At 43.0% G+C, this 27060-nt stretch overlaps 1 protein-coding gene across 3 annotated transcripts; it reads left to right on the top strand.

Moving 5' to 3' along the window:
- Positions 1 to 653: 653 nt before the first annotated feature.
- GOLGA5 (golgin A5) lies at positions 654 to 25578 on the top strand. 3 transcript variants are annotated; one of them, XR_014562886.1, is made up of 13 exons: positions 654 to 1047; positions 4875 to 5486; positions 7736 to 7954; positions 8985 to 9204; positions 11518 to 11641; positions 12565 to 12768; positions 13505 to 13675; positions 15342 to 15470; positions 17854 to 17952; positions 18411 to 18636; positions 20396 to 21318; positions 21794 to 21857; positions 24733 to 25578. XR_014562886.1 is itself a non-coding variant. In XM_083733937.1 (13 exons), exons 2-13 carry the CDS (start codon positions 4922 to 4924, stop codon positions 24811 to 24813), a joined length of 2208 nt encoding a protein of 735 aa, XP_083590063.1. In that variant the 5' UTR covers positions 654 to 1047; positions 4875 to 4921; the 3' UTR covers positions 24814 to 25578. The 3 variants fall into 3 exon arrangements, 2 of the variants coding, with proteins under 2 accessions (XP_083590063.1, XP_083590064.1); XM_083733937.1 differs by having other exon boundaries at positions 20396 to 20501; XM_083733938.1 differs by having other exon boundaries at positions 819 to 1124; positions 20396 to 20501.
- Positions 25579 to 27060: the final 1482 nt, after the last annotated feature.

The raw sequence follows: 27060 nt of genomic DNA, 5'->3' as shown, positions 1-27060 counted from the left end.
GTTGTCTGTTTATTTTGGAGTTGTTTGTTGTAAAGAATGTATATTATGTGAATAAAATAATAAAGGATTTGGAAGTGCTTGGGGGGGGGGGGAAAGAAACCTCATGGAAGATGAGACTATTAAATACTACTTGTCATACTTGTTCCCATATGATGAAAACATCATCAATATAGTGTTACCACACCTCAAGTGATTGCAAAAATGGATTGCAAGAAACAAAAATACATTTAATATCAATGTCCTCTGTAGAGATTAGTTTTCTAAGATAACAAAGTGTGATCTCAGCCTCAATCCAATTAAAACATGATAGCATCATCATCTGATCACCATCCACATAAGAAGCAGAGAAGAACACTTTTGTAGCTATCTGCTAGAATTTCACATGCGCAAACACCTGGTGCCCAATAAAGGCTTTCCCTTCAGTTACTTCTGAGTAGTAGAGATCATTCCAGGGGTCAGGGATGATGGGAACTCTAGTCCAAAAACAGCTGGAGACCCAAGTTTGATCTGGGCAGTCTTGAGCATCTGGAGAAAAGGCAGAAGCTCAAATCATTGGAAGTAGGAGTGGGAAACCCCTTCAGCTATCAGGATCACTCCCCCATCTAAAGAACTGGGCGGATTTCCCTCTCCTCAAGGCACTCGCAAGGCAAAGAGGGAGAAAGCAAAGAAACTTCGGCTACGTTTCAACTCCACGGGCTACTCTATCCGTGGCCCTATCTCTAGACACTTCGAACGCCTCCTTTCTACGTAACGGGGGCGGGGCCACGGCGGACGTGCGTGCTCGCGTCACTTCCGCACGGGGTCAGCCGCCTTGCGAAGGGATCGCCGACGTGGGGCTGACGCCGCTGGGTCCTCGTGCCCGCTGGTTAGTGGCCACGTCTCCCGGAAGATGGATCCGGGGAGTCCTGGCTAGACTGCGGCCTGGGCAAGAAGCTGCTGCCGCTGTCAGCTTTTGTTCCGCCTCGCTCCTTTCCTCGGCGTCGTAGGCCCAGCGTGGGCTCCTTGGCTTCGGAGACCTTGGCTTCGGCATGAAGTGAGGCCGCGAGGGTAAGCAGAGGCCTACCTGGGAGCGGGGTTTGGACCCCTAATATAAAATAATAATAACAATAATGGTAATAATAATTGCATTTAGGTTATCTACTGTGGTGTAATTTCGCTGTGTCTTGGGGAGCGGCTAGTACCGCGCGATTGCGATTTTATTTGTTGTTTTATGATTACACCGCCGGTTTATAGTCTTCATTTTCGCCCAAGGTCGCTCACACGCTTCTCCCCGCTCTCCCATTTCATCCCCACAACGGCCCGGCGAGGTAGGTTCGTCTGAGAGGCTGGAAATCAGCCCGTGGGCCTAATGGTTGAGAGGGGATTTGAATCCTGGTCTTCCAGGTCTTAGCCCGACATCATCATCATCCATTACTCTTACTCTTACTATTATTAATTTCTTTAAACCCCATTATTATGTTATTATTATTCATTTGTTTAAAGCCCACTTTTCCCTCTGAAGGCTTTAACCACTATTTTGCACTGGCTCTTCTCTCTCTCCTGCCAATTATTATTATTATTATTGGCAGGAGAGAGAGGAGAGCCAGTGTAAAATACCGTAATAATAATAATAATAATTAAATTTATATCCCGCTCATCTTGCTGGGTTTCTCCAGCCACTCTGGGCAGCTTACAACATAAATAAAAACACAACAAAGCATCAAACATTTTTTTAAAAACCACTTATACGATCAACAAACCAACCAGTAAATCAATAGAAACCAATGATAATAACAATAATAAAAATATTAAACAGTTTACAGTTATACCCAAATTAAAATAACCGCCAACCCCAACTAAACATTTAACCAACATCAACCCAACAAAGACAAAACAGGAACCAAAATTAGAACCGTTTAAAACATTTTAGTCAGTTGCCCCAACTCCAGAGTTGTTCAGGAGCCTCTTTTAGAAAGGACACATAGTGGCTTCAAATCAGTGTGAAGGTAAGTAACCTGCTAATTGTGAACTAAGTTAAGATTTAGCAGGCAAGCTCCGCCCGTAGAGAACTGCAGCAGAGAGATTCTGCCTTCCAAAAAAAGAGATTATTGTTGTTCAGCTGGAAAAAGCACGGGAGCCTGGCCACTCAATTTTTTTTAAGAGGTGGCAACCCTACTGTGGTGGAATTGCTGCCATTGTAGAACTGTTCTTTGTTAAGGAGGTGAGGTGGTTTGCAGAGAGAGGAATGTGTGGGTCAAATATAGAAAGAAATAGGAGGTAGGAAGAAGAGGGTTGGGAGCATTGTGGAATTTACTGGCTGCAGTGAGGGCATGGGGCAGAAATTAAGTCTGAAGTAATATCTCTGGGGGAAAATGGAGCCTTTGGCAGAGCAGGATTCGATGAGCAAGATTAAAATTTAAAAGGCAAACAAATAGAGTAGGAGAAAAGGAGTATTATTGACTGACTGACTGGAGTTTGAGCAAATAACAATGCACATCTCAGTATTTATGCCAACCCCTGGCTCCACCCACATGTTGTTTTTATTTTTGAAGCATGTTCCTCCTGTGCACTAGAAGAAACACCCACACAATTTAATCTACATAGCAGCAAGGGTTTGCCAAGGTTGTGGCTTTCTAAAAACAAAACAACAACAAAAAACTGGTTGTAGAGTGCTATATATTTAAAGATAACTTGGCTGTGGTTTTTCTTTCTTTCCACAAAATGTGTTGTTTTTTCCTCCAGATTTGCAGTAGCAACCATCCCCAGGCCTGGAATACATTTATGTAAAACATGAGTGGAGCAATCACTGGCTGGCAGCTGTTTTCATGATGGTAGAGGTTTAAAAATCTGCTGTCATGATCCAAGGATTTGGTGTTGTCTGCCTGTTTCTGTGATTGTTTTCACACATTTGCCTCCTTGGATGAACGTCATAGCAAGGGGGAGACTAACCTGGCCCCATCCATTGGGTAGAGGAGCAGCAGTACTTCCCCACAAACTATTATTATTATTATTATTATTATTATTATTATTATTATTATTAAACCACTCTTCTGTGACTTTCTAAACTTTGCTTGCTTCCCTCTTTGTTCTCCATCCTTTTCCCTTTTGTATCATATTTATTGGATTGTGAACCTGCCGACAGGGGATCTCTTATGTTTTAATAGCTGTATAACACTTAGAAAGTTTTAGGTTCTTTAAAAGTGTTTCCTGGAGAAATGTAACATTTTTATTGAGGCCAGAATTGCTCATATAAAGTATAAATTATTGTGTGGATGGATCCTAGATGATGTGTGGTAGCTCAACCAAACAAACTTATTAATATTTTTGACTGATCTTTATTCGTATTTCTGGTCACATTTTCCAGCAGTGGGGTGGATAAACTTGTCATATATAAATACTTAAACCAGTACTCCTTCCTTGGAGAAAACTGTTTGGCATTTGAACTGATGAAATATAGAATTCTGCTAGGATTTATTGTAAATAAAAAGGCTGATATGTCCAAATTTGTCTCTGGCACAGCTTCCATTGATTTCAGCAAGACTTGTACAGAATAGTTTCACAGTGAATTTTGTCTTGTTGTGTAAATCTGTCTGCCATTTGTCTGCTTTTAATAATTCTCAAAATCCATATATATATACCTGCAAGCACCAAATGTTATGTCATTGCATCCAATACACATGTTTACACCCAGATCTCTCATAATCTCATAGAAAGTAGTGATTTGTGGAGCAAAAGGAATGCATGGCTGAGCCAAGATGTATCTTTTTTCAACTCATACTTATGTCCCCATTGTCCAACTTCACCAGAACAGTCAAGGTCACAAAATTGTAGAGTTGGAAGGGGCCATGTGGATCTTCTAGTCCAGGGGTCTGCAACCTGTGGCTCCGGAGCCGCCTGTGGCTCTTTTACACCTTTGCCGCGGCTCCGGGGCGGATACTAGCGAGGAGAGGAGGCGCATTGTTCGTGCCCCGACACTCCCCACTGTGGCGGGCGCTGTACTGGCTGTGACGTCGCATGGGGGCGATGCGTGCGTTAGTCACGCACTGTCCTGACGTCGCCTTCCTGCCCGCCCACCCGCTACATTGTAACGAGCATGTACGCTGGTCACTGCATTGAAAGGGGGCATGTACGCTGGTCACTGTTTTGAAGGGGAGTGAAGAACACACACGCACAAAAAGGTAACTTGTTAATTTAACGTTTATTTCTATGAGGAGGAGTAATTCTGAGGGGTCAAACAAAGAAATAATAAAAAAGTGACGAAAAAGTTATTTTTATAATGACGAGTTTTGTGGCTCCCAGTTTTTTTTTCTTCGGAAACGGGTCCAAGTGGCTCTTTTTGTCTTAAAGCTTGCAGACCCCTGTATCTAGTCCAACCCCTGCAATGCAGGATTTTTTTTTAATGTGGAACTTGAACCCACAACCCTGAAATTAATAAGAGTCTCATGCTCTACCAACTAAGCTATACTTCTCCCCCACTCATCCCTTTTGCTCACTGAATGGGACATTCTTACTTTCTGTGTGATTGAGTTAGATCTGTGTTGAAACCCATGGATTTTCTCCCACAGCCTATGTCCTGTAGGGCTGCCTCTAAAAGTACTGCTGAGTGAAATGGAGATGCTGTCCATAAATGTACCATGTTAGATGGCATTGCCCTTCTGCCTGACACTTTCATTGAGGATATAATTTTAAAGAATAAGAGAAATGTTAACTTGGTGATTTGTTGGGTTCCAGCTCCAGTTTATGTGGTGATGGAACAACTTCCTCCACCAAGCTCTACAACTTGACTTTGCGTGGCAACCTGAAGGAAATACCAGCTGAATGCTTTAGTTAGAAATAATAATAACCTATGTGTGATCTAAAAATCCCATTGTTTGACTCTTTTCTTCTCCCACCAGGGCGGATATTGGATCTTCAAATTCCATATATTTTTTTAACTTTCATTATGTCTTGGTTTGCTGACTTGGCTGGAAAGGCAGAGGACCTTCTCAACAAGGTGGATCAAGGGGCTGCATCTGCTTTGAGCAAGAAAGAGATTTCTGGCAATGCAAATTACAGCAATAGCACCTTGGATGATGTCGGCGAGTTCCCCAAAGTGCACCAACAGACCCGGGATCAGCAGTATCCAGCATCATCTAAGTCTGGCTTTGTCTCCTCGGCAGCAGATAATATTAAACATCAAAAGGCAACAATCCTGGCAGGAACCGCCAATGTTAAAACATCATCCAGGATATCCATGGAATCTTCCCCTTCCACAGAGGCAGCATCCATGCCCAGACCGTCTTCCCAGTTTGTGAGAAGGAAAAAGTCCGAACCCAACGACGAACTCCTGTTTGACTTTCTCAATAGCTCTGAAAAGGAACCAAATGGGAAAATGGACCTTAAGCGAGAGAAGAGCAGAGCAGCTGCTTCTCAAAATCACTCTCGGACTTCAAGCATCAGCTCCGTGTCGGCAAGTTCGCAGAGTGTCAAAACCGGTGAAGACGCTTCCGTTCGGAGTCAAGGCAATGGTAGTTAAGCATAACTACAGAGGTTAAGGAATATGTTAAAGTGTGGTAGTGGTGAGAGGATTCTGGCCTTTATTATGATGATTACATGGTCAAATTCTGATTTCTGTGTTATTAAAGGATTTTATTTTAGGATTTTTCTGCTTGCCACTGGGTGGGGGGGGGGAAACCCCCTCAAGGTAGTTTCACAATAAAATTAGTAAAACAAATTAAAAAGATACAGTTCAGCTCATCAAAACTGCAACTTAAAATAACTTTTCTACAAGCCATCAATAAAACAGTAGCAGCAGTTAAAACTCTGGATTGGAAATATAAACCAGGATCATTATTCAATAAAAAGGGGTTTTCAACAGTCAAACCCTTTTAAAAACAATAAGTGAGGAAGCCAAACAAACATCCCAGAGGAAAAAGTTTTACTGTGATGGGGGCACCACTGAAAAGGCCCTGTCTCTTGTGTCTTCTAGCCTGTTAGATCTTACCATTGACCCATGTGAGGGGTCTCCACAATTTACCTTAAGGCCTTGGTAAGATCATATAGGTACATCTGCCTTACACTGAGTCAGACCATTGGTCCATCTGGTTTAGTAATGTCCACACTGACTGGCAGCTGCTCTCCTTTGTTTTAGGAAGGGGGACATTCTCACCCCTACCTGGAGGTGCCATGGATTGAAACAGGCCCCTTCTGCATACAAAGCAAATGCTTTATTATCTGCAACCCATCAACCCTTCTTGAAGGTGGCAGGTGATCCTTCAAAGAATGTAGTCCCAAGCTATTCAGAGCTTTTAAATTGGGCCTGGAAATGTGCTAACAACCAGAACAGCACCGGTGCTTTATCCTCTGATCGTCTGACCCCTCACAAGCTACCAAGCAGCTGCCCAGTGTTGTCTAAAACAGTACATGTTTGACTCTTCTTATGTTCTTAGCATTGCATCCTTGGTACATGTGTGCTGCAAGCACTGTTTCTTTCTGAAATTCCCTGCCATCCCCTGATGTTTGGTTTTTTGCCAAGACTTTAAATATTTGGCCAGGGGCATCAGTGAATCTTTCAACAATGATCAAATCTATGTGGAGTTTTTCTAGTTAACGCAATAGCAGCTCTTAATTTTAAAGGTCTTTGCATCTTTAAGAGGAAGGGCAGAGCATAAATTAATATGATAGTAATAAATAGTTTATATTTTCTGTGTATTAGTTAGCTGAAAATTATGAAATGCAAGCTGGCACTTGAAACTTGTATTTAAAAGTAGCATCCGCTGTCCATTAGGTTTGGCCCAAGATGTTTGGACGCCTAGGGAAGAAAAGCCTGCTAGTTAACACGAGTGGCAGAACCCACTGAGTTTTCCTCTGCAAGCTTTATTGTAGTGAACAGGAGCTGTTCCTTTGTGTGGTTCCCATTCATTTCATTACACTGGAGATCTTACTGGGAATTTGCACCCTGTGGGCCTGTTTCTCATTTTAATTCTGAGATCACCACCTCCCCTTTCCTCCTGGTAGCCCAACCTTCACCATGCATAAGTGTGCACAAATATTCTGCATGCAGTTTTGCACTTTCATTTGGCTTTCATTTTCTCTCCCATGTTGCATTTCCTCCTGCTGAATCAGGATACCACATCCTGGCTTTTGTCTAGTATCTGTTTACTGTGCCATTGAAAATAAGGTTAGGTTTTGGGCTTTGTTTTGGTTAGCACGTTAGAAAAAAATAGATGGGGCATCCTATTTCACATGTGTCTCCTGCATGGCGGGGAACATCATTTTGGATTTTAAAAGATGCCAGTGTGCTCCCACGAAGCCATACTGAACAGTCGGTCAGGCTGGTGGGGTGATGAAAATGGCCAATTTTGATGCACATAGTGATCATCAACCTACACCAGTTCTGTGCAACTTTTGGCCCACTGAGTCTTGCACACTCCACCAACAGGGCACAATTGTTAGGACAGGGTCATCAAAAACAGCTCCACTCTCCTCAGGTAATTGGAATTTTGTGGGACTTGGAACACCCAAACAGGGCTATGGAGTAAGTTGGTATTTTTGTATGTGTGGCAGTAATGTAGACATTTTAAAAGAATTAATAGCTGGTGTGTCTGACTGCTATGGCAGATAATTGTATTTCATTAGACTACCTGGGAGTCAGTACATAGGAGCCTCTGTGAGGCTTGTTTCTGAGCAGACAGGCATAGGATTATGCTGTTCTGTTCATCGTAGAAAGTAGGTCTGCAAGGAGATGTGCTTGCTTTAAATGTGGCTTTCTGTACAGATACTCTGGATAGTTCCAGTTCTGGACTGGAGACTGATGTGGATGTTAAAAAAGACCCATTGCCAACTGCAGAAGCTAACCCCAGCATCGCACCTAATGATGGGAAATCGCACGAGTTGTCCAATCTTCGCCTTGAGAATCAACTTCTGCGGAATGAAGTGCAATCTTTAAATCAAGAAATGGCATCATTAATTCAGCGAGCCAAAGAAACGCAAACAGGTAGAGGATTTATAGCTTTGACATTTCACGCTATTAACACCTTTGGAAATAGTTGAGGGTAATACAGCAAATGATTGGGAATGGTGCTAAGATAATTTATGTAAAGCCCTCTGAATACTTGAAGCATGCTTTAAAAATTCCAAGTATTATTATTGATATGGGGTTGGATCAAGAGTTCCCATTGGAGGAAATAGCAGGGACATATTATACTGACATATTCTCCCTCCTGAATGTCTTTGCTGGATTCTCCACACTGGTGAGAACCTTGTTTTGTATTTTTAAAAGTGTCTTCAGTCCTTAAGTCTTTTTTTTTTTTTTACACATTTCTGTTGTTTTGCTTAATAACATTATTTATTTCAGATAGTTATGGGCCCCATTTCCTAACTGTAATTAAGAAATTGGTAACACTGTGTTTCGTCCAGGCTTCACCCTCCACAAACAGAAGGGCTACTTCTGTCCATGGATTGCTTTTGATCCAGTGGAAGGATTGTGGTGAAAGAAGCAGGGCAGTTGGCACCCCAGCACCACCCACTGCACTGTTTCAAAGGGTTCCCCAGGCTCCCATAGCAGATTTTAGAAGAAGCTCCAAGGGATGCTCTTCTAAAAGGGAGCTGACAAAAGCATCCTCCCTTTTTTTGTCGGTGGGAGCAAAGTCTGGATACAAGTCGGTGGTATCCAAGAAACGTGTCCTGATAGTGCAGGGATTTTCACTGGTGCAATGCAGCTTCCCCTCTCCTTTCTCCACACCCTCTCCAGATCTGCTCTGGGGGTCTAGAGAAGGTTCAGAACAGATGAAGGAAGAGGAGAGGAGGAGTTCCGTTGCACAAGTGGAAATCCTTCTGCTGAAGAGGCATGTTGATTTGAAACTGCCCAGTATATCTGAATTGGGACAATGTGGTCAAACACTGCTTATTTACTTTCATATTTAGTATTCTAATTTCTAATCACTGGCAAAATCATGCTACACTAACTAACGATACAAACAACCTTGTCAATCACATTTGATGTCTGCTGACTTAAACTTTTGCAGAATTAAACAGTGCCCGAGCAAGAGTTGAAAAGTGGAATGTTGACCATTCAAACAATGACAGGCTCATTCGGGAACTTCAAGCTCAAGTGGATGATCTGACAGAAGCCGTTGCCGCCAAGGATTCCCAGCTAGCTGTTCTGAAAGTGAGGTTACAGGAAGCCGATCAGCTTCTCAATTCACGTACTAAAGCATTGGAAACAGTGCAGAGTGAAAAATCACGGTACTAATATATTCCTCTTGCCTTATTATTTTTTAACTAGAGCAGGGTTTCCCAAACTTGGGCCTCCAGCTGTTGGACTACAACTCCCATCATTCCTCCTAGCCTGCTTGACCAGTGGTCAGGGATGATGGGAATTGTAGTCCAAAAACAGCTGGAGACCCAAGTTTGAGAAACCTGGAATTAGAGAAATCAAGGTCTTTAGGTTTGCTGTCTCTTAATGTATCTCTTTTGCTTATAACATGATTTTTGTATCTCTCAATAACCTGATCATTGGCTTTATCATCAAAGGCATCAGTCGGATTGCTCCAGCGGTACGTCTTCTGTCCATAAAGGAGAATGCTCATCATATGCTGTGCTGAGGGCCTGATTCAGCTGATACATTTAGTGCTGTCGAAGCTGCTGCCACAACTACTACAGTTGCTTCCATGTGGTTTGGCCAGCTTGCATGATTTTGAAACCTAATCTGTGACATCTGCAGGTGTGGTTTCGAACCATGGAATCTGCTCAAGCACTCTCTGTCGAGATCTTACTCATGTCCCTTGTGGTGTGAGAGCCACCCCAGAACAGTGGCTCATTTAAATAGGGCCTAATTTTCACTGGAGTGTGCAGCTCCTCTCTGGAGGTGGAGAATGGGCGGCTCCTGAAAGCCCATTGGCTGAAATGCATCAATCCAGGCTCCTTCAGGGTTTCTAAGGGGGTGATGTGAGCTCATTGCACCTCTTGTTTTTCTCAATAACAGCATCATCATTTAGTGTTGCAAGCTGCTTCTTAAGCTCCCTGAGGTATTAAGGCCCAGCTCATTATGTAGTACCAGTGACTGTAACTTAGAAAACAGAACAGATGGAAAATCTGTTTGCATTCTCTGCATTGGGAAGTGTTCTGTTTTAAGGTGGCTCTTCCTCCTCCATTCGGTTTGTAGAAACTGGGCTGAATTCAGACAAATTCGTAGAGGTTAAGGCTCTCAGTCGTTACTAGTGATGGTGGCAATATGTTACCTCTAGTGTTAGAGGTGCCGTGGACTGGAGTACTTCTTGCCAGGGAACAACAGCAGGAGAGAGCTGTTGTCTTGCGTGTGGGCTTCCCAGGTGCATCTGGTTGATTCTCAAGGGAGACCAGAGATTTTTAATCTGATCCTGCAGGAGTCTGGTAAAGTTGAGTTTTTCTTCTCTGGAAAAATGAAAGGAAGCAAAGAACCCAAATGCAGTCACTGTCCTTGTCAAATAACTAATTTTCCTTTGAACAGGCAAACAAACTTGAAAATGTAGTTGGTACAGTGGTACCTCAGGTTAAGTACTTAATTCGTTCCGGAGGTCCGTACTTAACCTGAAACTGTTCTTAACCTGAAGCACCACTTTAGCTAATGGGGCCTCCTGCTGCTGCCGCACCGCCAGAGCACGATTTCTGTTCTCACCCTGAAGCAAAGTTCTTAACCTGAAGCACTATTTCTGGGTTAGCGGAGTCTGTAACCTGAAGCGTATGTAACCCGAGGTACCACTGTAGTTTGTTTGTCTTGAGATTAATTTTCCCTTTATAAACTTTGAAAAAAAAAGAGCGGGAAAGTATGCAATATAACATTTGGCTCGGGGTCTTCTTTTGTTTTTAATTGAGACTTCTTTTTTTTGTGTGAAAACTAGGCACTAAACTAGAAGAATACTGTGGAGGAAATAATAGAACGAGAGGAAGGAACCACTGGCCTGCAGGCCAAGTTTGGCCCAGCTCAGGTCCCGATTTGTTCAGTGAGACTTTCCCCCTAAACTGCATCCACCTGCTGTTAGATGTGATGTCAGATGTGGGGCAGGCAGAGATGCGGCTGGATCATTGTGAAAATTAGGATAATGCAGCATGGCTCATGTCACTGCCCATCAGCTGATGTCTGTTGACTCTAAGCCTGCCAGACCTGCTGTGCAACAGGCTTACCTGTGGGGAACATGGTTGCGCAGCTCATCCCTTCAGAAGCAGCTTTGCCTGCCATGTGCTCAGCATTGGCAAGCATGGGGTGGGCAAGCCCCTTCCACAGTGGTTCCTAAGTGCTTGCGCAAGGGCCTCCCATGGGTGGATAGGATAACCCACCAGTCCATTGTCTGGCACCATAATGGCATCATGTGATTGGCAGGTGAGTTGTCGCACCCACCTGTCAAAGTTGGCCTGCTGGATCGGGGACAGATAAGGATCTGGTTCACAACACACACAAAAAGGTCCCCCACTCCCAAAGTAGAATATTACAGTACTATGGAAAATATGACATTACTATGGATTGTGTCTTGATATACTTCACATCTTGTTTCACTAAACCTTTGCTGTCTTCCTCTCCAGAATAATACAGGATAACAGCGAAGGGAACAGCCTGCACAATCAAGCCCTCCAGACTCTTCAAGAGAGATTGCATGATGCAGAGTCTGCGCTCAGACGGGAGCAGGAAGGCTACAAACAAATGCAGGTTAGAACAGCAAACTTGGAATCTGGTGCTTCACTTCAGTGACTGAGGAACTGCAATTGACAGAGTGCAGCAAAGTGCCTTCAAATCTTGACGCTGCTTCTCCTCCCTAAACACCCCTCATGCAGAGTCTGCCCATTTGTCCACCTAGCTCAGTATCATTGACACTGAAAGGCAGCAGATGGCTTTCAGACAGGAGTCCATCTCAGCCCAACTTGTATATAGATTTTATCTCTTAATTATGAATGGTTTGTGTAATAGGTTTTTATTATTTGTAAACTGCTGCCAACCTAGCAGTTCGAAAGCACCTCCGGGTGCAAGTAGATAAATAGGGACCGCTTACCAGCGGGAAGGTAAACGGCGTTTCCGTGTGCGGCTCTGGCTCGCCAGAGCAGCGATGTCACGCTGGCCACGTGACCCGGAAGTGTCTCCGGACAGCGCTGGCCCCTGGCCTCTTGAGTGAGATGGGCGCACAACCCCAGAGTCTGTCAAGACTGGCCCATACGGGCAGGGGTACCTTTACCTTTACCTTTAAACTGCTCGGGAGTCTATTTTGTTACTAAGAGTTATATACACTTAATAAGAAACAATAATAAATAATGCCTTGCAACTCCAGGGATTGTACCTGGGACCTTTCTGTGTGCTGTCACTGAGCTACAGCCTTTGCATATGTACATTATAGTTATAATTAGTTGCTATGGAGCAGGATCACCTTTCTTTCTTTCTTTCTTTCTTTCTTTCTTTCTTTCTTTCTTTCTTTCTTTCTCACACCCTCCAGAGCCAGTTTTCAGTCCACAGGGGAGAGCTGTGGAGGAAAGGGGTAGAGAATCACTTCCACCAACAATGTCCCTTCCAATTTTCTCATTTTTTCTCTACGTCTCTTTATTGTTTTGAAGTTGTAATAAACACTAACCTTTCCTTTGCAGAACGAGTATGTGGCTCGTCTTGGTAAGTTGGAAGCTGAGCGTCAGAATTTGGCTGAAGCAGTTATTGCAGCAGAGAGGAAATCTGCAGAGGAGAAGCGGAGGGCAGATGAATTTCAGCAGCAAGTCAAAATGGCCAAGAGCGGCCTGGAGTCTGCTAGGCAAGAACTGGTAGACTACAAGCAAAAGGCTACACGCATTCTCCAGGTGAAGCAAATTTATTGGATCAAAATTCATACCTCCCCTCCTTCTTATCTCTTTAAAAATAAAAATTAAAATGTTCATACAAAGTAACCCAGACCTTATCCACAAAGATACGTATGCAGTCATGTTTTACTGATAGCTGGGACTGCTAATGAGAACCTTCAGGTATTATTATTATTTACTGACGTACTTACTCATTCCACCTTTTCCCCAGACGGGATTCAAGGCATCTTACAGATTTAGCAGCCTTAAGAGATGCTAAAAACCTAGAAAAAGCAGTAATTAAAAAATGAATAAACATTGACAAAAATTGAACAATATACATATAGAAAATCTATTTAAACCATACCAATAATTACAATAAAACCAGCATGGCACCACCCCTTTCATCGAAAGTAGTTGTTTCCCAGCTATGGGGTTGGTTGGCAGGAACACATAACTAGTTACAGAGTTAGTATCCGTCCAAGTAACAGCTGCTGAGGATGAACCACAGGGAGCTGCCGTCACCTTCAAGTCCTGCTGTTGCCAGATTCAAAGTGAGCCCTTCTGTGGTAGTAAATGTAAGGTATTATTTTTTAAAGTGTGTGCAATCAAGCATAGAGTCTGGTGATTACTTTGCAATTTTATTAACATTACTTCTATATGTTAGGTTGCTTAATGCATGGATGTAATGTTCATTTTTGTAAAATAAAAATTAAGCAGCTAATATAAATAAGTAAAATTACGTTTTAAATCTCAGTCAAAAGAGAAGTTGATAAACAGCCTGAAAGAAGGATCTGGCATTGAAGGCCTGGATAGCCAAACCACAAGCATCATGGAGTTGGAGGAACTAAGGCACGAGAACGATATGCAAAGGGAGGAATTGCAAAAACTGCGGGGGCAGATACAGCAGCTGAGGACAGAACTGCAGGTATTGTAACATCTGTAGCTGCTGCTTCTTCTTCTCCTTGCCCTCTTGCTTACTACATAAAATATCTCAAATGAATTTACATTTTTTTAAAAAGAGTTTAAAACAAACACTGAAAGGAATAAAATGATGGCATATACCAGAAGTGCTCATCCTGCAGTAAAGGACAAAACCCAACTCACCTACTAAAAAATGGAACACCACTACAGGCTAGCATGTTGTCATACAATTTGATCCCCGTTAAGAACCAAATGCCTGGGGAAGGTCTTAACATATTTTCCTGTTGCCTAAAAGTTGGTAGTGTTGGTGCCAGGCGCACTTCTCTGTAGGTAGCCCGGGTGGCATCAAGGAACAGACCTGTTCTGCTTTGCAAGGGGGCCGAAATGCAGGGTCCAGGTTGGTTAATGTGGCACAAGAATCATGAGCAGAGGAAACTGCCTTGCACCAAATCTTGGCCGTTAGTCTGTCTAGTTTAGTATTGTCTACACTGAGTGCCAGTGACTCTCCAGGGATTTGGGCAGGCCTCTTTGCCAACATTGGCCTAAAGATGCTGGAAGTTTAATTTATTTTATTGACTGAATAGGGCTTGGGGAAGAGAAAGAGCTGCCGTGGGGCTCCATTGAGAGAAAAGGCAGGATATAAATTTAATTTAACAACAGCAGCAATGAGAATGGCTGGGGTGTTGCTTTTGAAGCAGGATGTGCCCGATTCAAATCTTCTCTCGGCCTTAAAGCTTACAAAGTGACCCATGAGCCAAGCCCCCTCAGTCTAACTTACATTGCATGGTGGTTATGTGAGGATAAAATAGGATAAGCATACAAAGGAAGGAAAGTGTTAATTACACAAATGTGAGAAATAAAATTCATCTGCACTGCCCCAGTGCTACCTTCTTGCTCATTAAATTAAACCAACCCTATCTTTGGCCCAATGCTTCAAGGTGGCTGCACCCATTGGCTACAGGTGCTTCCATTTGAGATCTTGTGGGGAGACAGGGCAGGATGCATAGAGAAAGAGAGCGTGAGAGAATGAGTGAGTGTGTGTGTGTTCATCTGCCACCTTTCCATAGAATATAGGACTGGGCGCCTCCAGCTACTGGCAGAGAGATTTGAAGCATTGGCCACCATAGATTAAAAGATAGAAGTTCAGAATACACAGAGCAGTAGAGCTGGAAGAGACTTCAAATGACATCAGGTCCACTCCACTGTCAGTGAAGGGAATCCATTACAGTATTGCAGCACTCTGATTAGCGGCTCTCTAGCTTCTGCTTAATCTCTTCAGCAAGAAGTTGGTCATTTTAGTACTCTAATTAAGCACCACCAGCACATCACTCAGGAGACTGCATGTGCAGTTAGCCACACTTCTCCATAGTCTCTGGAGTTGCTCCCAGTGGGACTGCCTTGGCACATAAGCCAACTGCTGAGGAGGAAAAGTGTTGTGTGTTGCAAGGTCCACCCTGCAGTTAATCACACACAACCAGTCGTGGCTGGTGAGGTGATGCTAGTGGGGCACCGTCGCTCTCCCAGTTTCCCAGCACAGGGAGTTGCTGGTGCTTACTAAGAGGGGTCTTGTGAGAAGCTTGGCTCAGTGTGCCACGAAGATAGGGCCACTTGCTCCTGCTCATTGCCATTTATGAAATTGCATACATAAGTAACATTTCCTTATAATTCAGGATATGGAAACCCAACAGATAAACGAAGCCGAGTCCACAAGAGAACAGATTCAAGATTTGCAGGATCAAATTGCAACACACAAAGCATCCAGGCAAGAAGTGGAAGCTGAACTAGAGAGACAAAAACAGGTACGTGTTGGAGAGAGGTTATCATTTCGCCCTACTTAAATATTTCCTGCCACCCAGAACTTTGAAAAACTATTTTGGCTTCTATAAAGAGCCAGCGCAGTAGATAAATACAGTTGTGAATGCTACTAAATGATACACTGCAATGGTCCTGCCGACAGGGACATGGAGTGCTTACCACCACCGCTATGGTGTTCATACATTAATGGAAATCATGGTGTGCTTTTGCACATAATTTTGATGTTATGAACCCTTGACAAGGTCAATGAAGAGCCCTCAAAAAAAGTCATAATCTAACCTGATTCAAAAGGTCCTGTCAATGCTCACTTGGAAACAGATCGGTTTCCCTGTATCTCATGAATCTTTCTCATTTGTTTTTTGTTTTTATCATGTGTATTGTGAGATGAAGACAAAGTCACGGGGAGTGAAAAAGGTTTAATTTGCTTTACCTGGTTGGAACTCTCCATCTTGTAGGATTACTTGTCCTTCCAGAAATTCCATATTAACTAGAGAGTGGCAGGCTGAACTAATGAAAAGGCAAAAGATCTACGTTTGCTCTTGGAAGGCGGCTGCATAATGTTTATTATAGTATTATGAAGCCATATGGTGTGCCCTGTTGCAGTTTGATGGACAGTCCGTTTTTAGCCTGTGCTTTGGTGGAAACTCTTAAATGTACCCTGGCTCATCCATTTGAATGGGCTTGTTTTAGCACATGAGTGTTGGGTGTAATTCGCTTCAGCCTTCTTGCTTGTTATTTCCAAGCAATACTTGGGTTAAATAGTTTGAAAATGAGGATGAAATCTGACAACAGTGTAGTCCTGCTTTATAGTCATTAAAGAGCACTTACTGTACATGTCAGGTAGGTGCCATCGCTCTTGTCTTTTTGGCATCTGTTGAAGACTTTCCTGCTTCAGAATAGAGATCTTTCTCGGTCCGTATTGAATTTGAAAATGATGTTTAATGCATTTTAATGGCTTTTTTTATTTGTATGTGCAAACAAATTTGAATTAGGTTTTTATATAAGTAGTGACTTTTAATTGTATGTATATATGCATCTGTTCATAAATGAAATAATAATCGCAGTACTGAACACAAGGGTATGCAGCCCTTGATCCACTTACCACATGTGACCAGAGAGGCACTTGTTGCTTAAGTAATGCCTTTCTAGCCTGCAGAATAAGTCTGGAATACGTAGTGCAAACTCCCTCGTAAGCAGGCATGGGGAACCTGTGGCCCTTCAGATATTGTTGGAACTATAGCTCCCATCAGTCCCACCCCAGCCATGTTAATTGCATGCAAGGGGGAATGCCAGTTCACTCAGGCCTGTTTCCATAATAGATGTCCTCTCTGCTGAGCTGGTTGCTCAGCCATCCAGTCCTTGTGAAGTGATGGGCCTTTCAAATAGACTGGCAAGGGTCATATGCCTTTTTGGGACAAAGGGGAACACTTTGGAAATCTAAGAAAGTGTTGTGAGCATCACCAAATTCTTATTTCACCGGAGAAAAACTGGAGGTGTTCAGAATCCCTCTCCTAAACAGGCAAAACTCCCATACACACACACTCCCAAAGTGCAGGTAGCCACTAAACTCCCACTCTCTCTACCTGACAGAGTGCTATAGTGCACTTTTGGAACCAGACAGAATATTTTTGGGCAGTATTAATATTCCAAGAGGCAGCCCCACATTTGATGTACTGGGTAGCCTGGGGTGGCCCCTGCCAGTTTGGTGGAGGGGGCTTCTGTCCATACTCTTAAGGGCCAACAATGCCAAAACGCTTCTCCACAATCCCCATCCTTAAAACGCATCATTATGGATCTCCCAGGCCCATTTCATTCAAGGTCTTCATCCTGTGTGATACTCGTGCTATTTCACAGTGCCCCGAGTTGTCGTTTCCAAGAAGAGGCATATTCTGAAAAGGGCCCCTGATCAAGTTCTGCTCATTTTTTCCATATTCATACCCGGAGGATGTTCTAATAGGCTTGGGAGTCTGTAGGTGTCTCTGTCACCATGCAGAACTCACAGCAGATGAAGCCAGTGTGCAAGGAATGCCAAGAAATGAGGCAGGGGAACATCTAGATGTGAAACGTCAGCTTTTCACCACTAAAGAAACAAAACATGTTGGAGCTGTCCCCCCCCCCCTTGTACCATTCTTGTGTGATCAGCCATTCATCTATATGGCTGGCACTGCAATCCATTACCCATAATTTTATTCAGACTTGGATAGCCTTAACATGCTTTTCTCAACTCTTGACATACCCTTTCAGCTGTAGATGTGGAAACAACAATCCATTGGTAAAAAACAAAGGGACCTGGTAGTGGCATAAGGAAGCAGAGTTTACTTAACCATCCCATTTTAACCATCATTGCTGGATACATTTCTTTTCCAGGAGCTACGTTACACTGAAGAAGAACTGTACCGGACAAAGAATACTCTGCAGAGTCGGATATCGGACAGAGAAGAGGAAATTCAGAAGCTGAGAAACCAGGTAACTTGAGTAGACTTTAATTCTTTTCATAAGAAGGGGAGAAACATGGAAGCCCCTTGACTTCCTTGGAGGAAAGGTGCGATGTAAATGTAGCACAACAGAATCATTAGCCAACGTACTGCTGGTAGATGCTGGAAGAAACCCAAAGCTTCCTGTGAAAGCACATAAATGCTTTGGATGTGGGGGATGCTGGCATCACACTGGCCTGGCATCACAGTGGGGCTGCTCCAGATGTTGGGTTGGTGTTGGGTTTTATTGTTTTTTAAATCATTCATATTAAATACTGGCATCCTTGTACCTGACATTGCTCGGGACTTCAAGTTGTGCAGTGAGTGATATTGTACTGTATCCTTGCTTGTGCTTAGGGAGAGCCAAACAGGGAAATTGATTTAATTCATGCCACTCTTGAGTTATAGTCAAGATGTTTTCATCTCCTCTATCCCTTTTCCTCTACCTAGCTGACAAACAAAACACTAGGTAGCAGCAGTCAATCGGAATTGGAGAATCGGCTTCATCAGTTGACGGAGACACTAATTCAGAAACAGACCATGTTGGAGAACCTGAGCACAGAAAAGAACTCCTTAGTCTACCAGCTGGAGCGATTGGAGCAGCAGCTGAAGACTGCCCAAGGTCCTTCAACAAATGGCCCCTCCATTAATATGGTGGGAATTGACAGCGGCGAAGGTAAAAATGGAGGCATGTTGACAACTAGCAACCATGTTCACTAAGGATGTGTGCATTGTAAATAAATTCATGTTAGTACATGGATAGAATGGGAAAATACCTGGAAGCTAAACAGGTTTTGTTGCTTTCCGCCCTCCAGTTAGAATCCAGTGGGACCCACACCAAATGTTGCAGTGGATCTACTCTGAGTATGAGTTGGTCATGTACAGCAGTTTTAAGAGAAGCAAGTCAATGACTGCGTAGGGCTTTTCATTGAACTATTGTTAAACATTTTATTACAACCAGTTTACATGTTGAAAGTTTAACCTGCCCTTTTGTAGAGATCAGTGGGCTACAGGAAGGCACATGGGGGTGTTTTAATTCCTTTTCAAGCAATTTTGTTGCCAATATACCCGAACTTTTCTGCAACGTATTCAAAATAAAACCTTCCCTGTTTTCGAAATGTTTAAGCTTGGAAGGAAGTCCTTCTTTTTAACTTTGATTATTTATTTTCATTATTCTATCTTGTATATTTTTGCTCAGTCTTTTCAGAAATGATAAATATTCTCCCCCCCCCCCTCCTATTTAGTTGTGGCCAGGTGCTTAATGATAGTAAAACTACCCAATGCAGTCATTAGCTTGCTTCTCTTAAAATTGCTTTTCACTTTAAAATCAAGGTTTATTTTGATTTGATTTTCTTGTCTTAAAAAAAAAATCTTCAAAATAATTATGCATGGTTGGGGGCTATCTTTAGGCGCCCCCCTCCACTTTGAACCTACTAGAAATTATAAAACGTGTGGGACTGGAAGTGTGAGCCAGTCAATTGAGTGTAATTAATCAGTGACTTCATCAATGACATATAATAATGTGGATTTCAATTACAATTACATTCTCATGTTCTTAATGCAATCAGTAAACTCAACAGGACATTCCATCTTATCAAAAGTTATAGCAAGGGAAGTCTTTCATCTAGACAGAGCTGTAGGAGAATTTTCAGAGTATTCCAGCACCCTTCTAAGGCAGTAGTAGCCCACTGCCAACTATCCTATCATCTGAACTAGGGTACCACAGTCCAGGACTCAGAAACAAACAAGGTGTCTGGTGCCAGAGTTAAAAACAACAACTGGTTTAGTAAAAGGCTACGGATGACTTGAGCAAGTTGGCTCTGCTCAGCACTATATTTGAAGTACTTTCAAAATGCAGTGGGGCGCAGTTGTAAACCAGTTGCTTCTGAATAACTGCATCTTTATGATGGCAGCCTTAATTTGTCATTTGGCTGCAATCAAGATAGCTAAAACTCCTTAGTCAGTTTACAGTCCAGCTTTTTTGTTTCAGCGCCCATTTAAGTCATAGCATTTCATAGCATTTCCCCCAAAATGAATCTCATTTATCTGTGTACATGAGCTTAAGATGTGCTCCTTCTGCTATCCCAATTGTGTGTACACATATCCTGGGATTTTTATTCCATTGCAGAGCACTCGGTGTGTCTTTCAAAATATGAGCTTGCTGTTGAAGTCAAGTGGCATCTAAGCTGGGTCCTTCAAGTGTTGTGTTTGGGTGGTATCCCAATAGGTTCTACTTAAGAGTAGAATCATTGAAATGAGGGGACCTAACTTAGTCATTTTGGTTAATGTCAGTAGGTCTGCTCTTGAATAGGACTATAGCCCTTTTCATTTTTTTGTCACAGTAATGTCAAGCCATATGTGGACTTTCAGTATTACCGACTGGTTGATTAATTCTTTTTTCTGCTACTAATTTTTTTTAATTGTTTTTAATCTAGGTGCACGAATGCGAAATGTTCCTGTCCTTTTTAGTGATCTTGATGTTAATGCAGCAGGAATGTATGGCAGAGTCCGCAAGGCTGCCAGCAGTATAGATCAGTTCAGGTGAGGAATTGAAGCCATTGCGGTTTTCTGCCTTTCCCTCCCCTCCCCAACCCACCCGTCTACTTACAGTATCAGCTAGTAATATAAACATAATATGAAAAACCGGCGAGGTGAACGAAGGTCCTGAATCTGGTACATGGTCGTTTTAGAAGTAAAAAGCCCTCCTTGTTCTCTCATACAAGCCCACTGATTTGCATTCTTCTTCCGTCACTGCTCTGGTGGGGCAGGAATCATTCTCATTGTCCCATTTCTCCATACTCTTTGAAACCTCAAAAGGTATTCTGTGTTAATCTTGAAAAGTTACATATGTAAGCAAACGAAAGTTGTCTCTGTGTACAAACAAGATAGGGCCTATGGATCAACCACCTTCTTATAGGGATTTCAGAATCTATCCCCATCTGTGTGGAAATCTTTGTTCTATTATGTCTTATTTGATGGCTTAGAGCTGGGTTGAGGAACTCCAGCCCACAAGGTGGATATGAACCACAGCCAAATTTTGTCCAGGAAGTTCTCTCCTGCCCACCAACTATTTAACAGGGCACTTTTGGGATGGAAAGGGTTTGATGTTTTGCAAAGTGTGCCATTACAGATCTTTCTTCTGTTAAGAATTTCTGTTACAAGAAGGTCAAAGAAGAGGGGGAGATGTCTCAGCAGAGAGGTAGACCTTCGTTCTTTGTAAACACGCAAAATGCGTCCATGCATTTTGCTATTGCATGCAAGAAATTTCCAGGATGCAGTTGTATTTAGAAGTTTGAAGCTTTGATGAGCTCTAAGGACTTGCCGTTCTGCTGTGAATTGATGCTTTCAGCTTCTTTTGGTAGGATTCTGGAGTTAACTTTGCCTTTTGTGCAATCAGGAAAGATAAACTGCTGGAGAGTGTGGCTTTTTTTGGCTTTTTTACAAAGTTTCTAAAGGAGAAAATTGAAAGTGACACTTGAGTTTAGTTGCCAAAATTTAAATGTATGTCCATTGTGTGTTATTTTGCGTGGGCCTTACCCTACCCACTACTAGAATACACACACCCCAAGCCTCACCTCTGGATACTGCAACCTATTCTCTTGACTGTGGCAGAATGCTTCTTTCAAGCCTAATTTCAGCAGGGGATGGGAACCTGCCAGGAACATGTCAGGTGTGAGTGCCCATAGGCTCCATGTTGTCAGCCCGTGTCTTACCAGGTTGTTGTTGTTGCTTAAAAAAATTAACCACTGCTCCAGAAATGATTTAAATAGTAGTTCATGGCTGCAAGCTAATAATATATTATTCCCTAATGTTGATATTGCATTTGGTTGCAGCATTCGACTTGGAATCTTTCTACGACGGTATCCCATCGCAAGGGTATTTGTAATCATTTATATGGTGAGTCTGTTTAGCCTACTTTGAAAGCACAGCAGTTTTATTCCTTCTTACATAATAAATAATCTTCATCTGACAGGCATTGAGTGGCATGTACAAGAAAAATGGGATATAATTAACATTGGCAGTTGAGCATGCTCTGTAAGTAGGTTATGCAAGCTGCATCTTGGAATCATGCAGCACAATAGATGCTGGCTGTTGCCTTTTTAAAAAAGGTCTTGTGCTTCAGTGCAGTTTTACAGTTGGCTCTTAACTCCTAGTAATAATAGTTTGCCCTCTTGAAGTAGCAATGTGCCGTTTCTGGCATTAGTAATTGCTTTCTTTGACTTAACACTTGCTTTTGGTAGAGCAGCATTTCCAACGTGGAAGCCCTGTGGCGGCGCAAGAAGCTAGGAACTGTCAAAGGTTGAAACAGGCACATGGCAGTCCTGAAGATAAGCTTTCATGGGAAGATCACTTGGGTTGAAGGCCTGGAACTGCCTCAAGAGAGGAAACTGAACATCTTGTTCCGTACCCTCACCCTAAGCCCATCACAGCAAACAGGCTGTAGGCTGGTGCCTGCTTGTTCCAGGAAGCTCAGAACAATGAACATGTTATGGTCACAACCCTGGAGCTGTCTTGCCATAGTTGTGCCTCTCTTTGTACCCTATCACTGTTTAGACCTACAACAAACTTTATTTTTTTAATAAGATTTTAATAATAAAAATTACACTTTTTATCCTAATTTAAACTAAAAAAATAAATAAATTGTGATTCTGCCGCTGTTGCTGCCAGGATCCTTTCTATTTATCTCACAGCTTCCTTGCAGCTAAAGCATACAGTACCATCCTATAGGTGGAAACCAGAATGGACAGAGATGCCGTTTACCTTCCCACCACAGCGGTACCTATTTATTTACTTGCACTGGTGTGCTTTCAAACAGCTAGGTTGGCAGAAGCTGGGACAGAGCAATGGGAGCTCACCCCATCATGAGGATTTGAACCGCCGACCTTCTGATTGGCAAGCCCAAGAGGCTCAGTCATTTAGACCACAGCACCACCCACGTCCCTACTTGGCCCATTTAGCTCAGCATTGTCTCCACTGACTAGCATAGGGACCCTGCAGAATTTCAGCCAAGGGACATTCCCACCCTACTTGGAGGTGCTGGGAATGCATGCAAACCAGATGTTCTATCATTGTTTTCCTGCTCAATCATCACGGCAGATAAGATTGATTTTTTTTTTTTTTTTGGTATGCCATGATTGTCCCAAAAGAATGCATCTGTTTTGCCTCTACAGGGGTGAATAAATTTCCAGCGCATGTAAAACTCCTGTCCTTTTCCACTAGAGGGAACTTCAGCCTGTGCTTTGTCGTGGTATCTTGCCTTGTTATATAAGCAATCCCTTTTTGAATTTCATCTGTCTTCTTTTGGTCTCTCCACTTGTCAAAAAAATGACTTTCTCAAGAGCATATTACTGAGTGTCTAAGATTTTCATTTTTCTGGCTTCACAATAGTGATGTACTGCAGGGGGCAGAAAAACACTTCAGCCAAACACCTACATGTCGTTTCCCCCATGCCAGTTCCAAATATTAAATCAAATGGGCCATGTTAATTCCCCACCTCCATCTTTTAAAATTATTCAGACCCAAAAGTCCACTCCCACTTAACAGTAAAATCTTTAGATTGATATCCAAGCTCAGTTAGCATCTGCAGTGTATCAGCGGGGGTTCGGCCTTCCCACAATGTAATCTATAATCTCTTCAGCAGCCATTGTCGCTGCCCACGGGAGACTCTCACAAGGTCACTGTGGTATTTGAAAGGCTTTTCATAATGTGTCTGAAACTGCACTTTACTTTGCCATCGCTCAGCGCCCTTGTCGTGACTAATGCAAGAGTGTGCCTTCTCGGTTCGGTGAAAAAGGGGGAAAGTCAGAATTCATTTATTTTGTATTGCACCAAAAGCTTTTGCTTTAACCGTTTTGGCATCTGGGTAGGTAGAGAGTCAATGTGATGCAACAGATAGAGCACTGAGAAGAACTGAGTTCAAATCCTCCGTTGGCCAATAAGCTGACTGGGTTTACTTTGAAGTGGTCTCTCTCTCAGCCTAGCTTCCCTCCAGTACATATACATCTATGGGGCCATTCTATTTTTCCTTCAAAAAGCAGATGGAAGGATAGTATGGAATGGCCCTGTGTATGCATAGGTGAACTGCTCAGCAGAAGAGCTGATATACCAGGGGTCAGCAAACTTTTTCAGCAGGGGGCCGGACTATATTTTTTTTTTGGGGGGGGGGACGAATTCCTATGCCCCACAAATAACCCAGAGATGCATTTTAGATAAAAAGACACATTCTACTCATGTAAAAACATGCTGATTCCCGGACCGTCCGTGGGCTGGATTTAGACGGCGATTGGGCTGGATCCAGGCCCCGGGCCATAGTTTGCCTACCCATGTGATATACAAATGCAAATGGGTCTCTGTGCTTATGGCATTCCTCCCCCCGCCCCAGCCAATGCAAGTTTCCCATATGCACGTGTGAGGTTTTATGGGGAGCACATGTCCCATTGCTGTTCCCTGAGTGGAATTGGATGAAGTTCCCCTAACGGTGCAGGGCTTTGCCTCAGGAGTGGGATCCAACATAGTGCAAAGTCTCTCGTTCCACCAGAACATTCCTCTCCTCTCGTCTCCCTGCTCACTCCCTAAATCTTTTCTAGGGGTCCCCCCAAAACATCTGGAGCAGATTTGGAAATGATGTGTGCATGGGGGGTGCCCAGAGAGTCCAATTCTCCAAGCTGAAATCCATGTGCTGACGGGATGCTGTAGTTGAATACTGCCCAGGGTGTTTGGGATTCTCACAGTTCATTGTGTTGTGCACTAACTCCTGTTTCTCTCTTGCCAGGCGCTGCTTCACCTCTGGGTCATGATTGTTTTGCTCACCTACACCCCAGAAATGCATCATGATCATCCAAGTGGGAAATAAAACCTGATTCCGGAACAGAAACATACTTAGATGGTTTATGTAACCTTCATTGGCCAAGGAGAAACCCCCCAGCAGCTGACTGTTTGCAAGGGAGAGAGGGGTTTTGGCATTGGAAAACAGGACAGCAGCTTCATTTGTTTCCTTGCTACTTTCGCAAACTTAAATTATTTGGCAGGTGATCTAATTTAAGTATCTTTCACTTCCGTGAGACAAAAGCCATATCCCTGGGGGAGAAGGCTATTCAAAGAATTCTAGCCTCTGTTCTGTCTTTCGTCACTCCCTTAGTGTTGCACACACTTATGAAGCCTGTGTAGAGCAACACCATTTTTTGAAACGTATACATGGATATGGGGCACACTGTATTTTTGATCCTGCAGGAAATGGGCTCTAATCAGGGAAACTAACGGTAATTAGAAGCTAAAATGAACTTCCATTCATTATTGCACCTTTTAACTTTGTAAATATACATTTAGCTTTTCTTTAATAAGCTCTCTCACAGACCTGACATCTGCTTCTCAGAATTTACCTTATCTGTAAATAGCTTTAAAGAGAAATAAAGAATATATTGTGCATTGCTTTAACTTTGGTCCTTCAAAATTATGGAGTGTCATCCATAGTAATGCAGAAAACTGATATTTTTGAACCATATTTTGATAGTCATGAATAGTCGTGTACATATGCAACTGTTAGATTTGAGTGCCTTTTGTTCTTTGCATCTTTGCCATTGCCCATCAGTTGCCTTATTAAATCTTTCCTGTCTTCAAATTTTCATGGTATCGCTCTTAGCATCATGCTCTTTAATAGAAAGAAAATATTTATTTATAAATTCAAACACATTCAAAAAATGTTTTGAGGATTGATCATTAAAGGGGTTGGCAGCTGGCAATAAAAGCAACCACCAAGCTTGAGCTATTTTTGACCACTGTTGATTTCATGCAATTTGTATCTCCTCCTGTATCTGTGGTCTATTGATCTGCCAGTGCAAATTTCCTGTGGTCTTTTGACATGCTTTCCTATTAAGAGGCTTTTCTTCCTTTTGCTGGTGCAGCTGAGAAACACAACAGTGATTAAGGTGAAGGGAAATAGACCTTTTGGGTGTGAGGAAGGGGTATGGGGCAAGCCACCAGGCCCTTTGGCTTCCACTGGAATTTATTCCCAGCCTGTTCTGTTGATAAAATCAAAGGAGCATTGGAAGCAAGAAATGATGTAGCAATGGATGATTTCACACAGACTGGCTACATATATGTTCCTGTTAAAATTTCTAGATACCCAAATGACTGTGCCCTAAAGCAGTGGTCCTAGGCTGCAACTCCTGTAGCCAAGCTGGTGCCAAGCTTTCCTTTGGGCCACACCAGCGAGGCTGAGAGAGGGATCTTGTCATCTGGACAGCCCAGAACCTCCATACAAACCGCCCAGGCTTGCAACTTGAGGAGGTCACATTGGTGCTTGCTAACACAGCTGTTTTGTTTCACCCCTGGAGGCAAACTCCATTGTCTCTTAAGACAGACTGCTGCCAACAAGAACAGTTGGACCTGGAACCAACCAGAGGGAGGGTGACCCTGGACTTAAGTGGGTTCACACTCAAGCCCAGTTTCCCCAAATACCCATTGGTGTTTTTCCAGGCAGTAGGCATCTGGTGCAAAATGCAATTGTGGTTGAACCAATTGGGAGCAGCAACAATAGGAGGAATTGAGCCCACTCAGGGAGGGGTTCTTCCTGAGGGCATCGTGCCCAAGGGTCCTCCAAAAGCTGCAAGCAAGAGTGCTCTACCTTCCCCTCAACCTTTGCAGGTGGGCCAAGTGCTCTTGTGGGCATCCCACAAACATCTGATTGGCCACTGGGAGAACAAGATGCTGGACAAAATGGGCCATTGGCCTGAGCGTCTCTACGCGGACACTGAGGTCCAGCGCTGAGGGCCTTCTGGCAGTTCCCTCACTGCGAGAAGCCAAGTTACAGGGAACCAGGCAGAGGGCCTTCTCGGTAGTGGCACCCGCCCTGTGGAATGCCCTCCCACCAGATGTCAAAAGAAAACAACAACTACCAGACTTTTAGAAGACATCTGAAGGCAGCCCTGTTTAGGGAAGCTTTTAATGTTTGATGCATTACTGTATTTTAATATTTTGTTGAAAGCTGCCCAGAGTGGCTGGGGAAGCCCAGCCAGATGGGCGGGGTATAAATAAATTATTATTATTATTATTATTATTATTATTATTATTATTATTATTAAGCAGCAGGCTATTTTTACAT

Source organism: Podarcis gaigeae, assembly GCF_964106915.1.
Source record: "Podarcis gaigeae genome assembly, chromosome: 1".
Taxonomy (NCBI): domain Eukaryota; kingdom Metazoa; phylum Chordata; class Lepidosauria; order Squamata; family Lacertidae; genus Podarcis; species Podarcis gaigeae.
Note: the sequence above shows the minus strand (reverse complement) of the source record. Positions and strands in the feature narration are given on the sequence as shown.